General features: G+C 40.2%; 1 protein-coding gene across 1 annotated transcript in view; it reads left to right on the top strand.

Annotated features, from left to right (window-relative positions):
- The first annotated feature begins 805 nt into the window (after nt 1–805).
- The window catches only part of LOC120927992 (neurogenic locus notch homolog protein 2-like), a 74,369-nt gene continuing 57,422 nt past the window's right edge, over nt 806–17,752 (top strand). The window contains exons 1-7 of the mRNA XM_040339034.1: nt 806–942; nt 5,868–6,011; nt 8,383–8,526; nt 9,754–9,897; nt 10,889–11,047; nt 15,960–16,118; nt 16,975–17,118. Coding sequence (XP_040194968.1) covers nt 849–942; nt 5,868–6,011; nt 8,383–8,526; nt 9,754–9,897; nt 10,889–11,047; nt 15,960–16,118; nt 16,975–17,118 — 988 coding nt within the window. The 5' untranslated portion in view covers nt 806–848. The remainder of the gene's footprint in view (nt 943–5,867; nt 6,012–8,382; nt 8,527–9,753; nt 9,898–10,888; nt 11,048–15,959; nt 16,119–16,974; nt 17,119–17,752) is intronic.

Here is a 17,752-nt window from a genome sequence, read left to right as displayed (position 1 = left end):
AGATCACTGTCCTGTCACTAGGCAGAACAGGGAAATGCCTTGTTTACATAGGCATCCCCCCGTTCTGCTGCTCTGTGACACGATTGCGGGACACCGGCGGACATCGAGTCTACAGGTCCCGCGGGCAGGGTCATGGAGCTCATGGTCGGCATGCGTGCTAGGCGGCAGATTCAAAGCAACCTACCTGTACATTGCTTTGCCTGCCCGTGCCATTCTGCCGACGTATATCTACGTTAGGCAGTCGGCAAATGGTTATTGGTTAATACTTTTTTTTTTTTTAAACTGAAATGTTATCGTAAAATTCTGGTCCTGGCCTCACTATCTAGCAAATGACCAAAAACGAGGCAAATAGTCTCCATTCCTATGTTTGTTACAGGTCCATGACTCACAAGGTCATCAGGGTGACCATCTTGAAGCCTACACCTCTAGAAACATGTCAATAAATGCTTCACTCGGATTTCCAGGTTTACAGATCCACCCCAGAGTGTCAAACAAATTGCATGCTTTTCAGCAATAGTAGTTGTCAAACAGTTACATAATCTATTGATGACTGATTAGGGTGCACCTACCTTTACTCTTTACATGTCTTTATTTAATAGGAATTATTTGCTGAAATATATCTGCACGCATGTCTGTTATAGCTTGCAAATACACTTTACAATACACACTATAGAAACCCTATCTGTCTTGTGTCAGGATTATTGATTGTGTTGGAAAAATTGCCTGGTATGTTTATGAAATATTTTTTGCTTAGGTGATAACTCCACACAATAAATGCAAACACTACATATATATATATATAGCCAGTTGTAGTCGGTCCTCTCACTAGACCAGATCGATCTACCATCATGGCACCCAAGCTATGGCTACTTCTGGTGACTGGCACACTTCTAGGACTTCAGAGCTTGGCCACTGAAATTGGCAGCGGTGAGGAAGACCCCTGTAAGTAATTTCAACTCACAACTTATAAAAACGTACAGAAATGAGGCTGACTAGAATCTCACATGGAGGCAGAATGACCAACACAACCGCCACAATACTCAATGGTCTTTGCTCCTTCCTTGGCTTCATTGTTGCAGAACCTCACTTTCTTGCTCCTTCTCTATTGATGGAATGAAATCTTGCTTGGTTTGGGAAAGCTAAGGGCCGGTTCAAACACAACGTGAGAGGTAAACCACTGTGGCTGCGATAGGTGGCAGTGTGGTGTGCGTTTTACTTTTCACTTAACTTTATTTAAAGTGTCAAAAAGTACACTTTAGACTTAATTCATCAATCTCATGACTCCTCTAAAAGCTTCAATAAAAAATGGGCTTGTTGGTTTCACTTCTCGAAATCAACGGAATTTCAAGTATTGATGAATAATTGATCCCACATTTAATAAGTTATAGATTTTTACATTTACTTTACTGGGTCTCGAATATTATTCTATGCTATAATGGTACCTGACTGTGCTTTAACCTTTCTTCATTTTGCATATACATGCTCCTCTCCTTTTTCCCACCTATCCCACCCCAATTCCTTCCCTAGCCGTCTATATTATTTTGTTATTTGTCTAAAAAATAAATTTCTATTTTGCTTCGATCCATTTGGAATTTAAATGTCTATACATTGTGAATTTTAATTCTAAATGTTAATGTTCATTTCTCCACTATATGTATTGCTTTCTTTTAAAATACCAATAAACATAATTTAAAAAAAAAAGTACACTTTATTCATGTCACTCTACAATAGCGCAATGCATTGCGCTGCTATACAGTGACATACGATCTTGTAGAGTGCGCTGCGATAAAATGCAGCAAGCTCGCACTTTATCGCAGCTTGCTGTGTAAAAGGGGCACAGAAAACAATTGTTTTGAGGGTGTCCTTGCGGTGAGCAATGTTTTTTTACACCGGCCACTACAAAATTTGTGAATACAGCCTCAGACTTTATTGTTTTGTTTTTAGTTGCATAGTTCCCAACTGTCCCTCATTTGAGACCAAATGCCTCTGTCTCTTGTGCAGCCTCATTTGTTCTTCTTTTTGTTCTGAATTGCATATCCCTATACAAAATGTACTATTTTACTACCAAAAGTGTTATGCTGCTCTAAACTTTTTTATCCAACCCCTAATATTACTGCATTTGTTATTTTGATGAGCCATTAAAAGCAAAAATAGGGGTCAAAACATACTTGGGTGGTTTACCCCAGTGATCTCCAAACTGCAACCGTTTGCTTGCCTTTACATGACTCTTGGGGTACTATAACTCCTACTGATACAAGGCACTATTCATCCCATTGACACCAACAGTAAGGCATAATTTCTCCCATTAACACCATTATGCAGGAAAAAAGTCTTTACCTGTATAACTGTTCCAGATTAGGGACTAAGGGCATGTTCACCCTATCTGGCTCGCGGGCCACTGTTTGGAGACCACTGACTTATGTCAGGCAATGAGAGGAGCAGGACTTTATGGAGTATGTACATCCCCATGCCTCTCAATTTTTTGAGATAACATTTTTTTTTCTTAATCCATAAGCTCTGGGAAACAATTCGTATAATTACACATCATACGGGATATACTAAATATATGCCATTATGGGATAACTATTGTCTACCTGAGTTAAACAAATTGCCGTAACTTGCTGAATGGAAGAGTGTAGGACTGATGTTTTTGCACCAATTGTTTGAGGGAGATGTGTTGCTATCCTTCGACATATTGAAAGAAAGTTTCAGATTGTCAAATAAGAACTTCTACCAGTATCTTCAAATATGACACGCTTTACAAAGTCAGACGTCAACTTTCCTTCTACAGTATAAACCATCAGAGATATTGATGAAGGCAACCTCGTCACGACGACCTATGAAACGAGGATTAATAGGAGATCTTTACATGATGCTCCTAAATTTAGAAAGGGTAGATTTACATGCGAATAGTTTTATACGCTGGCAAAAAGACTTGGTAGATCTTAGTGAGGAGGAATGGAAGGAAGCTATGGAGGTTTTGCCCAAAGTTTCCATCTCATTATCGCAGCGATTAACTCAGCTTTTTATAATCCATAGAACACACTATACCCCACAAAAACGATATGCTTGGGGAAAATACACGTCCCCTCTATGTCCGTGATGCTCTATAGCCAACGGATCTTTAATCCATATGCTTTGGCGCTGCCTGAAGCTCCATAAGTACTAGGGGAAAGTATTTCAGACATTGAATACACTATGTTGCACAGAAATACCTTGTGCACCCAAAACAGCAATATTGGGCATAGTACCAGTTGGATCTCTGCCTATAGAGATGAATAGGATGTGGACTAGAACCCTTTATTTAGCTCGTAAGCTTATCTTACAGAAATGGATAGATATAGCACCACCAACCCACAAACAATGGTGTAATAAGGTTAACTTTATATTAAAAAGAGAAAAACTGGCATATAAACATAGGGGAGCTCCATATAAATGTAATAGTATATGGTCCTATTGGCTTGACCCTGGCAATTTGTTTTACAATGGTATGTGCAGTGAGGAGGGAGAAGAGGGGGGACAGGGGGAACGGAGGTAGGAGATAAGACCTGTAATAGACTTGGTAGCAAAGATGGAACCTAATGATGTATAGAGGTGTATGTTTTATGTTGTATCGTCTTGTTAGATGTTTACTGTTGTTGAGTTATTGGTCTTTTTTTCTCTTTTCTTTTTTTTTTTTTGATTATTATCTAATCTGTTGGAATATCTAATTGTTACAATATTAGTTTGTATTAACATTTTTGTATTTTATACTATATAATGTAAATGGGAAAATGTTTTTATGTCCCTACTATGTGTGGAAAAAGAGCAATAACAAAACTAAAAACAAAAATAAAAACTACTTGATTTAAAAAAAAAAAAAAAATTGAGATAGGAATGAGGGACACCTATTAGCAAAAGTATGTATACAAAGGACACACCCCTGCCATGCCCTCTTAAGGGAGAACTATACAAAAAAAATAGTTAAACCCTCAAGTGCACTGTTCATCCCTACTATTCCTTTATACTGACTTTTGACATTTACCAATGAAGAAATTTAGAAACTGAATAAATGGTTTAACACTTTAAAAGCTAAATAGTGCATTTTATTTACCACTTTATAAATCAGACCAAAATGAGGGACAAACGAGGAGGAAAGAGGGACTTTGTTCCAAATCAGGGACAGTCCCTCGAGATCAGGGACAATTGGGAGCTATGCATCCCTGACTAGGAATGCAGGACTCTGGACAACCCCTGTAAGGTATGAGCTCCTCTCCTCAATTATATGCTAATCTACTACCCTAGATGCCCCACTGGTGCCAGAAGAATGGTTGGCATTAACACCATGTACTCCATGTACTTCCTATACTGGCATTCTGCCCATGGAGAGCTCTTGTGGCTTGTATGGCACTAACACTGCCTGTTATTCCAACTGGTCCTGAGCCCAATCCATTGAAGCGGAGTTCCACCCTAAAAATGAACTTTCTATTAACAGCTCGCCTTTAATGTAAACAAATAAATCTTTTTTTTTTTTTTTTTTTTACTCACTTCTATCTGGCTGTTACTAGGCATATTTCGTAATCTGCCTAGTTCCTGGTCCTAGGTGGTTCAACTTCCTGTCCTAAGACCCCATTGCCTCCTGGAAAATTACTACGCTCATTTCCCAGGAGTCTCTGGGCATTACTGTGCCTAAAAATCGCCCATCATGCACCTCTCCCTGAAAACCAGGAAGGAAAAAATTAACTGGGCTTCACATGCCCACACATATGATGGATACGGCCACAACATGAGCTAGAGGATATAAGGCAAGTGTGTGCAATGATTTCTGGAACGATTGGGGAGCTATTAATATGTTTTAGGGACTATTTAATGTGATTAATTTTAGCTTGCTAAAAATAAAAAATAAATTATGCCCGGACCCGGCTTTAAATATCTCTTGTGTTGTCTAGTGGCCAGAAAGGGGAATTACATCAGGCACATTCATGCCCTTACCCCAGTGTTTCTCAACTCCAGTCCTCAAAGCGCCCCATCTTTTAGAGACCTTAGGTTAAATTGTTCCTCCTGATGATACAGTTCCCATTTTAAAAGACTTGTATTTTGAGATCAGATCCCCTCTTAACCACCTCCTCTTCAGGGAGAACACGTTAAATTTTTATAGTTACTTCTCATTAGACATGTGCATTCGTTTTCGTTCGAATGCATTTTTTTCCGAATTTAAGGGAATTTTTGCATTTGTTTTAACAAACTATAATGAACGCGCAGAATCCGAACATTCAACATTATAGAGACCTGAAGATTCGATAAAGCAGCTAAAAACATACAATCGCCATGAACGGACATATACAGACAAATGCTCCGCCCATAGGCTATAGAAGAATTCTAATGTTGGTTGACTAGTAGTAATAATTAATAAATATAATTATTACTAGTCATACAATAGAATGCTACTATAGCTTGTGGGCGGAGATGTAGGATTGCGTCGTCGTACAGTTTAGCTGCTTCGTCGAATCTTCTTAGAACATCCGACAGACAGCATAAGCCTTCTATTGACAGATTCGACCTTAATTAATTCAGATTTTCGGATGAATGCATTTTTTAATGAAACAAAATAAATAAAAATTAATTTCTGGAGTAACTAAATACATTTATTTTTTGGACGAAAACAAAATATTTCAGTGTGCACATGTCTAGTTCTCATAACTGAGGTCCTCCAGCCCCTTATTAGCTGTGTTGCCTTTGATACGTATTTTGAAGAATATTGTAACTAGACTAATTGATCTTATAAGTTACACATAGGACGTGTGGATATGTACTTGTTTGGCATGTTTAGTATAAAAAAAAAAAAATTACATAATTTTTCCAATTGTGGTTTTATCTATACGAATCAGCACTGAATGAGTGTGGCGGTTCTCCATTCGATAGAAGAAATTGCGGATACCCCGGAATTAGCTCTTCAGACTGTGCCAAGAGAGGATGTTGCTTCAATTCCAGTGTACCGGGGGTGAACTGGTGCTTCTATAGTAACTCTGAAAGTAAGTACTATCACAGAGAGCTGTAGAGAAAACATAACCTCAATCTGCCACGAAGAATAATATCATAAGCTATATTTGCCATTATTGCTAAAACACTCTTGAATGTTCCTTAATTTTCTTTAATAGAAAGTAGAGCTGGTTTCTTAAAGAAAACCGGCACTGAGAGAAACTTAGAGCAAGGCCTCCAAACTTTCTGAGCAAAGGGCTGGTTACATTTTTTTTAGACTATGGAGGGGGCTGGTCTGTGGCCAGTGGAAATAGAAAATGCCTAAAGCCTCATACACACGATCAGATTTTCCAACAAATGTGTGATGGCAGGGTTTTGTCGGACAATTGTTGTCGGGATTTCCGACAACAAAATGTTTTATAGCATGCTTTCAAATTTTCTGACAACAAATGCGTGCTTTAGATTATCTGATTGTGTATAAACAAGTCCGTCACACAAAAAATCCAAAGTACAAACACGCATGCTTAGAAGCAATGCTAACCATAGCACAACGTTAGCAGGAGTTGCCCAAATGGTGGCGCTAAAGAGCTGAAAAAACACGTAGTATGTCTAGTACATCACTACGTTCGTGTTTGTTGGCTGAAAAAGTTCTGCCGTATGTATGCATACCAAGTTCATGGCCAACGCCCTTCGCACAAAATTCCACAGATTTGTACGTTGGAAATCCGATCGTATGTAGGCTTTAGACTTGGTAGTCAGTGGAAGTTCAAAAATTACTGTGGTCAGTAGATGGAGGAATAGTGCCCAATTGTTGGTATCAGTGGGAGGAATAGTGCCCAATTGTTGGTATTAGTGGGATGAATAGTGCCCCATGGTTGGTGTCAGTGAGAGAAATAGTGCCCATCACTGAAATTATTGGGAGCCACAGTGCCCTGTTGTTAAAGCGGAGTTCCACCTAAAAATTGAACTTACGCTTAATCCACTCCTTCCCCCCTTACATGCCACATTTGGCATGTTTTTGGGTCACCAGGAGGCTACTATATATTGATTTTGATTGATTTTTGAGCTTAATTAGGCGCCAAATGCCCACTGTGAAGTGAGCGTCTAAGCGCCCCTGGTGAGATGTAACTTTGAATCAATCCGTGGTGAAGAAGAGAGAGAAAAGAGAAGAGAGGGCGGTGAAAGGAAAGGGTATCCAGCCTTTAGGGGAGCAAGAGGAAAGAGCCGTGAAGTGTATGAGAAAAAATATAAAAGAAAAAAGGAACAACTCCAGTCCTCAAGGCGCCCCAACAGGTCATGTTTTCAGACTCTACATTATTTTGCACAATTGATTTGATCAGTTTCACTGCCTTAGGCATTTCCACAGCTGTTTCATCTGAGGGAAATCCTGAAAATATGACCTGTTAGGGCGCCTTGAGGATTGGAGTTGAGAAACACTGCCTTACCCTACAGATACAGTGGAAGAGTAAGCAGGAAATGTGTTATTTTCAGAATCACAAGACTAGTTAAAAAAAAAAAAAACTGAAGCAAAAACATGGGTGCGGCCAGTACATCTAAGAATTCAATTTTTGGGCCAGATTTACGAAGAATTGCGGGGGCGTAACGTATCGTACCAAGCACTTGCGATGAAAACCTACACCGGCGGCCTTCCGGCGCAAGGCAGGCCAATTTAAATGGGTGTCTGCCATTTAAATTAGGCGCACTCCCGCGCCGGACCTACTGCGCATGCTGCGTTCCGTAATTCCCTTGTGCTTTGCGCGCCGTGACGTCATTTTTTCGAACGGCGACACGCGTAGCGTAATTCCGTATTCCGCAAACGACGTTATTTTTTAAATTTCGACGTGGGAACGACGGCCATACTTTATACAGCACATACGTGTGCTGTGTAAAGTTAAGGCACCCAAAACGACGACTAACTTTGCGACGGGAAACTAGACTAGCGGCGACGTAGCGAACGCGAAAATCCGTCGGGAATCGCCGTAACTCCTAATTTGCATACCCGACGCTGGTTTACGACGCCTAGCGGCGCCCGCGGCATTGCATCCTAAGATCCGACATTGTAAAACAATTACACCTGTCGGATCTTCTGGCTATCTATGCGTAACTGATTCTATGAATCAGTCGCATAGATAGAAACAGAGATACGACGGCGTATCTCCACTGTGAATCGGGCCCTTTGTGTTTGGGTTAGATTTGGGTTGTGTTTGGGTTAAGATACCCCTTAAGGCCAGAACTTCTGATCTACTTGTTTCAGGCCAGTGACTCAATTAATATTTAAGCCAGCAGATCAATGAACTAGCATTTTCAGCTGATTTGAGGGTAGTTCCTTGCTCAGTAACGTGGCAAAGATTTCCAAATTCTTTAGATGTGGAAACCCCATTTAAAACACACCAAAGTTTCATGCTATTTTGTTTCTTTTCTCAGATAAAGCTCAGTGCGCTGTGAGCCCAGCCGACAGAACTGACTGTGGATATCCAGGAATTCCTGAGAGCGAGTGCCATTCCAGAGGATGCTGCTTTAACTCAACTATCCCTGAGGTTAAATGGTGCTTCTTCTCAAAACAACTTAGTAAGTTATTGCATCACATAGCTAAAAAGAATCCTCTAGACTAAGGGACTTTTTACTTCTCTGAGGTGCGTTTTGTCGCAGGTTAATATGTTATGTCAAGGTAGCCCATTCTAATAGGAGGTATAGATTTACCTATGTTATAGTTGTCAGGCTAAATCTTCAAATCCACATACACTATATTGCCAAAAGTATTGGGACACCTGCCTTTACATGCACATGAACTTTGATGGCATCCCAGCCATAGTTCATAAGGTTCAATATTGAGTTGGCCACCCTTTGCAGCTATAACAGCTGTCCACAGGGTTTAGAAGTATGTCTATGGGAATGTTTGACCATTCTTCCAGAAGTGCATTTGTGAGGTCAGGCACTGATGTTGGACGAGAAAGCTTGGCTCGCAGGCTTCGCTCTAATTCGTCTCAGAGGTGTTCTATCAGCAAGCATAGCTTTCTGGAAAGGGGCTTGTGAATTCCATGATGCCCTACTACAAAGCGACATACCTTTCCAGGGGGTGTGAGAAAAATTTTGACAGAGTATGGCGGGCATGGTATAATTGTGCTTGTGCACCCTTTTCTTCCACACTTTTCCCTTCCACATAACTTTCTATTAAGGTGCTTTGATACAGCACTTTGGGAACATCTAACTTCTTTTGCAATTACCTTTTGAGGCTTTCCCTCCTTATGAAGGGTGTCAATGATGGTTTCTGTCAGGTCATCAATCTTTCCCATGATTGTGATTCCTACTGAACCAGACTGAGAGACAATTTAAAGGCTCAGGAACCCTTTGCAGGTGTTGTGGCTTAATTAGCTGATTAGAGTGGGACACTTTGAGCCTAGAATATTGCATCTTTTCACAATATTCAAATTTTCTGAGATTGTGGATTTGGGGTTTTCATGAGCTGTAAGCCATAATTATCACAATTATGACAAATTACGACTTGAGCTATCTTGCTTTGCATGTAACGAGTCTCTCTCATATATTAGTTTCACCTTTTAAGTTGCATTAGTGAAATAAATGAACTTTTGCACAATATTTAGATTTTTCGAGTTTCACCTGTAGTATGTGTATGACTACCTTTCTTGATAAGTAAGGATAATAATAATGCTAGTTCAGGGGTGATGGAGGAAAACAATTTAATTGTTCCTCATAAGTACCTAAACCTTGTATGTGCTGTTTGTAAATATTATTAATTGCTATTTCAAAAATAATATTTTCAATTATTTCTCATAGATCAGGCTCAGTGCTTGGTAAATCCGGCTGACAGAACAGACTGTGGATATCCAGGAATTAGTTCTGAAGAATGCCATTCCAGAGGATGCTGCTTCAACTCATCTATTCCCGAGGTCAAATGGTGCTTCTACGCCAATGGCTACAGTAAGGGTTTTTCCTTTGCTATCATTTCAATTTTTATTATATATAGCACTATTTTTATAGTGATAATAGTTTTATGCAGTGCTGCACAATAACAACCAGTACCTAAATTTGACTTGGTAATAGCCTCTTAAATCCCTTATGTAGCAGAACTCAGACTTGGAGAGAAAGAAGCATCCTAAACAGACAGTTGTATACTGTACAAAAGAACAAAACCGGCACCCTCTAAGGGTAGTATTAGATTTATTAACACAAATAACAGGACAATTCTTATGAGGGTACTACTCACAAGACTGCAGAAAACAGAGGTATATCACAATAGGGTGTCATCCGTGGCTGACTTCCGGGATAGGTGGACTCCGCTGATGTTAGGATCCTGGGATGGACGGATGCTCTAGACTCCCACTGCAGGGAGAAACATTGTGGGATTCATCCGCTGGTCAAGGCATCGGCATCTGTAGATGTCCCTAGGTGGCATCCAGCGCTGGTGGGACATAGAGATACAGGGACGCAGTGAGACAGCGTGGTGGAACGCAACCGTGGAGCGCAGGCGGTGGAGCGTCACTTCCGGGTTAGGTCACGGGGCGTGGGTTAAGTCTGTTGCTTCTCCTTTTACTATTCAGTCACTAGAAAGGGGGGAGACACAGCTGGCCAGACCTTCTCACACTTACATGAAAGTATTACATCTATATGTTTAACTGTTACTTGGGCTTCAGCCTACAAGAATTAGTGCCCTTATTCTATTGGCTCTCCCCTGACCTAAACAATCCTATCCTATTTACCATGATCCAATAGCTGTGGCCTCCATTGTTTACATTCAATGGTGAAAGGCTCCTTTTCTTGGTTGCGTCTGCACATTACAGCGCCACCTCTAGGGGTTATGTGTGGTTAGAAGAATGAGTTCTTCATAAGCACTTGAAAATGTTTATGTGCAGCCTGTGAACCTTATTAATTGCTATTTTTCGAAAATAATATTTTTAATTATTCTTCATAGACACACCTCAGTGCTCGGTGAGTCCGGCTGACAGAACAGACTGTGGATATCCAGGAATTAGTTCTGAAGAATGCCATTCCAGAGGATGCTGCTTTGACCCATCTATTCCCGGGGTCAAATGGTGCTTTTTCGCCAACAACTACATTAACCTCCCTGACGGTATGATTATGTCAGATTTTTTGCGTCTCAAAGCGGTACATTGTTTTGCATGGAAATTTGGCGTTTTATATTGTAGGCCCTGTTATTCTTATAGGATAACAGACAGGAAGGCAGTTTACAAATTAAAAGTACACCAGACACAAAAACTTGGATAATAATTGGCTACGGCTGTTTTGTGTTGGTTTAAAAAAAAATATATATTTAACAATAAACTTTATTTTAAGATATGACAACACTCAAAAACTGCTTAGCCACCATGGCTCAAGCTGAATCATAAATGAAACAATATTTAAACTTTCCAAAAGTAAACAAATCCAACTTTAAAATCTTTAAAAGACCCAGTTATAATACTTCAGGCCAACTTGCATATTACTTCAAATGTCCCTCTTAAATCCAATGTGACCTTACCCCAAAATATCTTGGCCGAGACAAAAGAACAATTTTTGGCTGGGAAGGTGGGGAGCACCATGGTTGTGCCATCTGAGGTGAATGAGCCCTCCGTAAACTGAACTTCCTTTTTATAGGCAGGCTGGGGGGGGGGTCTGGAATATTCTGCTGGAATTAAAGGGGTGGTTCCCCCTTAAAACAAATTTCTAACAATACATTTGGAAGACTGCTTACACTGCGGGTAGGCTGGCTTTTTTTTTTTTCGTACATACCTCGATATCGCGGGTTTCATCCCTCGACTTCCGGGTATGAGTCTTGTGGCGGTGGGCGTTCCTAGTTGATTGACGTTCCTCCGACCGACGCATACTTGACGTCACGACTTTCCGACAGAAGCCGAACGTCGCTGCGCAGGCGCCGTATAGAGCCGACTCTATACGGCGCCTGCGCAATGACGTTCGGCTTCTGTCGGAAAGTCGTGACGCGCAGTATGCGCCGGTCGGAGGAACGTCAATCAAATAGGTCCAGCAAGACTCATACCCGGAAGCCGAGGGATGAAACAGCGATATCGAGGTATGTACGAAAAAAAAAAAAAAAGCCAGCCTACCCGCAGTGTAAGCAGTCTTCCGAATGTATTGTTAGAAATTTGTTTTAGGGGGAACCACCCCTTTAACATGGCCTACTCTAGAAGGCCATGTGACTTCAATTTAAAATTGACCAATTCAAAACAGACTTTTAACAAACCTGTATATACTGTGGCAAGATTCACAGTATATACAGTACCCCTATAGGCCATGTGACCTCACCTCAGGTTACTAGGCTAAACAAAGCTCCCCTGTGCACCTCAGGTTCGCATGGGGGAGCCTTAAAACTGCCTCCTGTTGTAATCCTATGAGGAAACATTTTTACCTTTCCTTTCATGGGATAACAGACAGGGAGGCAGCTTACCAATTAAAAATACACCGACACAAAAACCTGGATAATAATTGGCCACAGCCATTTATTGTTGGTTTAAAAACAAGATATATTTAATAATAAACTTTATTTCAATATATGACAACACTCAAAAACAGCTTAGCCACCACGGCTCAAGCTGAATCATAAACAATTCAATATTTAAACTTCCCAAAAGACAGGTGGGGCTACACCCACCTGTCAAACAAACCCTGCACCGTGGCCCGTTCAATACAAGATTGCAAATCTGTATTGAAAATATCAAGTCCTATGTCAGTCAGGTGTATTCCATCATTTCTGTATAAACCAGAAAAACCTCCTTCCAGCTCTACATGTCTGAAAGAAAATTCTTCAATGGAAATTATAAATGTTTCTACAGCTCTATTCACCCCTTTTCTAATCTTTCCAAGGGGCCTCAGCGAAGGTGATTCCAACCACCGAAGCCTCAGAATCACTTCCGAGAATATAACCAGAGTTTGCGAAAGATATGTTTTAAAACCAATAATATCATCTCTAATGTAAAAAATAAAATCCAAAATGTTTAATTGACCTATGTCATTCCCTTCTAAACGAATAATCAAACAATTTGTAGAGGGGAGAAATTTGTGCAGATGAAACAATTCAAAAATTAAATCCACCCACACCATACCTCTCCTACCGCTCCAATACATTTTAAATTTAGCTGGATTAAAACCTAAATTTTCTGAGTATGCCCTGTCAGCTGCTCTTTTTTGGGCCCAAAGCACGAAGGTGTGTGTACAAGGATTTTTACCACATTCTCCTGAATAATTAAGTCTGACAACTGTAAACCATACTTACCAACTCTATTATGTGGAACTAACTCAGAAATCCTAAGTGCCGCAAATTAATAGAAAAAAATGCTTTAAACATTATGGCTTCAAAATTGGAAAAACAAACCTGGATTGTTGAAGCACACAACATTTGTAAAACCTCTGGAATAATGGGCTTCCACTTATCCACAGTAAAATTCCCTTTTTTATAACCCTTCATTGCCTGTTTAATCGAGAAAACAAGCTTAGCAACAGCTTAAACAAGAAGGAAGATTCTGTAACTTTAAAAAGAATGATACTCCAACTTAATTTACATGAGACCACGAATACTTCCTAATAAATAAGTTATTTAAAAATAACAGTATTAAAGCAGGGGTTCACCCCAAAAAAAAATGTTAACATTAGATTCAGGCGAGTTGTTAGAAGCACAATCGGGTGTTTTTTTTAAAATCTTTGCCGTACATATCGTTTTATAGATATATGTTCTCCGCGGCTTCCGGGTATAATCTGCGGGACTGGGCATTCCTAATTTATTGACAGGCTTCCGACCGTCGCATACAACGCGTCACGAGTTGCCAAAAGAAGCCGGACTGCGAGTCGGCTCTATAAGGCGCCTGCGCACCAACGTTCGGCTTCTTTCGGCAACTCGTGACGCGCTGTATGCAATGGTCGGAAGCCTGTCAATCAATTAGGAACGCCCCGTCCCGCAGATTATACCCGGAAGCCGCGGAGAACATATATCTATAAAATGTATGTACGGCAACGATTTAAAAAAAAAACACCCAATTGTGCTTCTAACAACTCGCCTGAATCTAATGTTAAAAAAAAAATTTGGGGGTGAACCCCAGCTTTAAGTTTTCAGAGAAAGCACTATAGTCTTCCCGTAATGAATCCAAAAAGGACAACCATAGGAACCAGGCATACTGATATCCAGCCCAGGTCACAGGTGCTAATGATTTCTGTAGATTATCTGCAGTCAATTCCAAATTAACTCACAAAGATGGGATGGGCACTCCAAACCTATTGTATCTGTTTCTGGCAAAAGGTAGAAAAATAGTCCATCTGTGAGCGAGATAATGAATCCGCTAGGTCATTATTTTTCCCTGCCACATGACATGCCTTGATCCATATATTAAAGTAGAATTCCACCCATATAAAAGTCAGCAGCTACAAAAAGTGTAGCTGCTGACCTTTATTAATCAGACACTCACCTGTCCTACGGTCCAGGGTTGCGGGTGTACGAAGCCCCGCTCCTCAACCCTTTCTCTCTGCAGCGCTGGCATTGACACTGTGGTAGCCCGGCTGAGCCAAGCTGTGCACTCTGACTGGCCGGGCAATCATCTGGGACCTGTGACATATCCCAGATGATTGCAGAGAGGGAGGGGGAGAGGTGAACTTCCTTCCGGCGTTGCGGTGCCCCGGGAAGAAGTGGGAGCTGGATTCCTCTAAAAAGTAGGTATCCGCTCCCCCCCCCAAAAAAATGACATGCCAAATGTGGCATGTCAGGGGGTCAACCGCACTTAAAGCAGAAGTTCAATTTTTTAAGTGTTTTAAACACTTAAAAATTGAATATTGAAGAAAAATAATGACTGACAGAGACTAAGATGACAAACAATCAATTGCATAAACTACTCCACTATTGTCAGTTCTGATCGTAATTCTTCTGTTCTTAAATTCAGAGCCCCAGATCTCAATAGCTACATTAATATGAAATAGCTCCAACAATACTATATTACACAAATAATCCTTTACCTGCCAGTGAGAATTACAATGACCTTCAGTGATTCTACCAGTGATTCTACCAGATATCTGCAAAACCAATGGAACCTGCAGAGTCTGTGAATAGGTTAAAGTCTGAGTCTAAAATAAAATCGGGTTGCCACACTGCTTTACCATTAAAGTGCTTTAGAAGTCCATACTAAAAGATCCCCTCTCATGTCGTTTGTGACCCTAACATGTAAATTCTCCTGAAAAAAATCCTACCAATTGGCATAACCCTGGTAGTGAAAGCTAATAAACCTAACATGGATTTCATCCCGCTATTAAACAAACTTTTTTATTCCTAATAATCCAATATAATAAAACCTTAATCCTTTCTATTTTTGGTTGAGGTAACCTGAACCCCATTCTCACTGTATCTATAGTTGGTCCCAAAAATTCCAGGCATGTGTGTAGTTTTTTCCATTGCTAAAGGCACGCCAAATTTGTTACAAACTTTAAAAATGCATTCTAAAAGGAAAACACAGTCTGAATTACCCGGGGGCCTAAAAATAAAAAATCATCCAAATAATGTATTAAGAATGAGGAGCCAGATAATGAAGAAACCACCCATTCTAAAAAAAAGTTGAAAAACTTTCAAAATAAAAACAAGAAAGTGAACAGCCCATTGGTAAACATTAGCCAAAGTAAAATTAGTTTTCAAAGAAAAAACCTAGGGAATTAAAACAATATGGATGAATGGGAAGGAGCCTAAATGCAGATTTAATAACTCATATCTTCAGGGAAGCATATCTTGCCTCAGAGCTATCAATCCCCTACATGCACCAGCCAAGACTTCAAGGTAAACTTACAATAATGCTGTCAAGTAGTCACCATCCTACATGCGCTCTCATGGATCTCATATGGAAGAATAAGCGCACTTTGTTTAAAAGCACTCTTATTCTTTAAGTCACACATTTGGAGGAACATTTCTTAATAGTTCCTCTTAAGTACCTAAACCTTTTATGTGCTGTCTGTAAATATATAATTTTTTGAAAAATAATATTTTCAATTATTCCTCATAGATAAGGCTCAGTGCTTGGTAAATCCGGCTGACAGAACAGACTGCGGATATCCAGGAATTAGTTCTGAAGAATGCCATTCCAGAGGATGCTGCTTCAACTCATCTATTCCCGAAGTCAAATGGTGCTTCTTCGCCAACAACTATATTAACCTCCCTGACGGTATGATTATGTCAGATTCTTGCGTCTCAAAGTGGTACATTGTTTTACATGGAAATTTGGTGTTTTATATTGTAGGCCTGTAATTATTAGGAAGAATTAGGAATAGGGGTCGGATGCATGGATAGGGGGTGCACCCCTTATGGACGGGCCGCCACTGCTTTCCAGAAAATTACACAGACAACTTCTTCTTTAACAAAACGCCATTTACTAAACATGAATAAAGTTAAATTTGAGGTAGCACATCAGTACATCTACATGGATACCTAAAACAAAAAACAACTAACTGGCTGTGCATATTTTTCGATGTGCATTTGCTTGTGTTGTTGCAAAGGGGTGCTACTGATTTGTGGTGGTGTTCATACCTGAAAAGTTAGGAAGTCAGGAAGAATAAAGTCCATTGCTGAAGCTGCCCTAGGTAACGGGTGCCAGTGGAGGGGCATGCAGTGAAACAAATTACATAGTACACCGTCCTCTCAGCAAAGCTTCCACACCGGACGGCCACAGACTAGGTTGGCTCCCCTCTATTTACAGTATGACTTATTTAATAGGAAGTGACACATATACAGGGGAAACCATGTCAAAAATATATCAATCCTCTACATGCACCAGCCAAGACTTCAAGGTACACTTACAATAATGCTGTCAAGTAGACACCCTCCTACATGTGCTCTCATGGATCTCATCCGAGTGAGGGAGAATAAGCGCACTTTGTTTAAAAGTACTCTTATTCTTTAAGTCACACATTTGGTGGAAAATGTCTTAATGGTTCCTCTTAAGTACCTAAACATTTTATGTACTGTCTTTAAACATTATTAATTGCTATTTCACAAATAATATTTTAAATTTTTACTCTTAGATAAGGCTCAGTGCTTGGTAAATCCGGCGGACAGAACAGACTGTGGATATCCAGGAATTAGTGCAGAAGAATGCCATTCTAGAGGATGTTGCTTCAACTCATCTATTCCAGAAGTCAAATGGTGCTTCTACCACAATGGCTACAGTAAGGGTTTTTACTATGCTATTATTTCCATTTTTATTATTATTATAATACATTATTTTTATAGTGCCAATAGTTTCTGCAATGCTGCACAATAACAACCAGTGTTAGTACCGGAATTTGACTTGGTATTAGCCTCTTACAATCCCTTATGTAGCAGAACTCAGACTTAGAGAGAAAGAAGCATCCTAAACAGTCAGTCATGTACTGTATGCTACAGTGCTCATGTGTTAACAAGGAACATGCTGATAGGAGGAGTGTGTAGAGTAAGGCCTCGTACACACGACCGTTTTCCTCGACAGAATCTATCAAGAAACTTGGTGGCAGAGCTTTTTTGCCGAGTAAAATGGTTGTGTGTATGTTTTTTTCATCGAGAAAACTGTCGAGGAACTCGACGAGAAAAGAAGAGAACAATTTCTCTTTTTCCTCGACGGGAGTCTCAATTTCCTCGTTGTGTTCCTCGTCGGGACGGTTTTCGACGAGAAACAGGTTCGCATGTATACTTAGAAACCCGCACATGCTCAGAAGGGTGGCGCCAGTGGAATCAAACTTCTCTTTTATAGTGCCGTCGTACGTGTTTTATGTCACCGCGTTTGAGAACGACGAGATTTTGTCTTAACAGTGTGTACGCAAAGAA

This window comes from Rana temporaria, chromosome 2 (assembly GCF_905171775.1).
Source record: "Rana temporaria chromosome 2, aRanTem1.1, whole genome shotgun sequence".
In the NCBI taxonomy this organism is placed as follows: domain Eukaryota; kingdom Metazoa; phylum Chordata; class Amphibia; order Anura; family Ranidae; genus Rana; species Rana temporaria.
The sequence above is the reverse complement of the archived record's forward strand: the minus strand, read 5'-3'. Positions and strand labels throughout refer to the sequence as shown.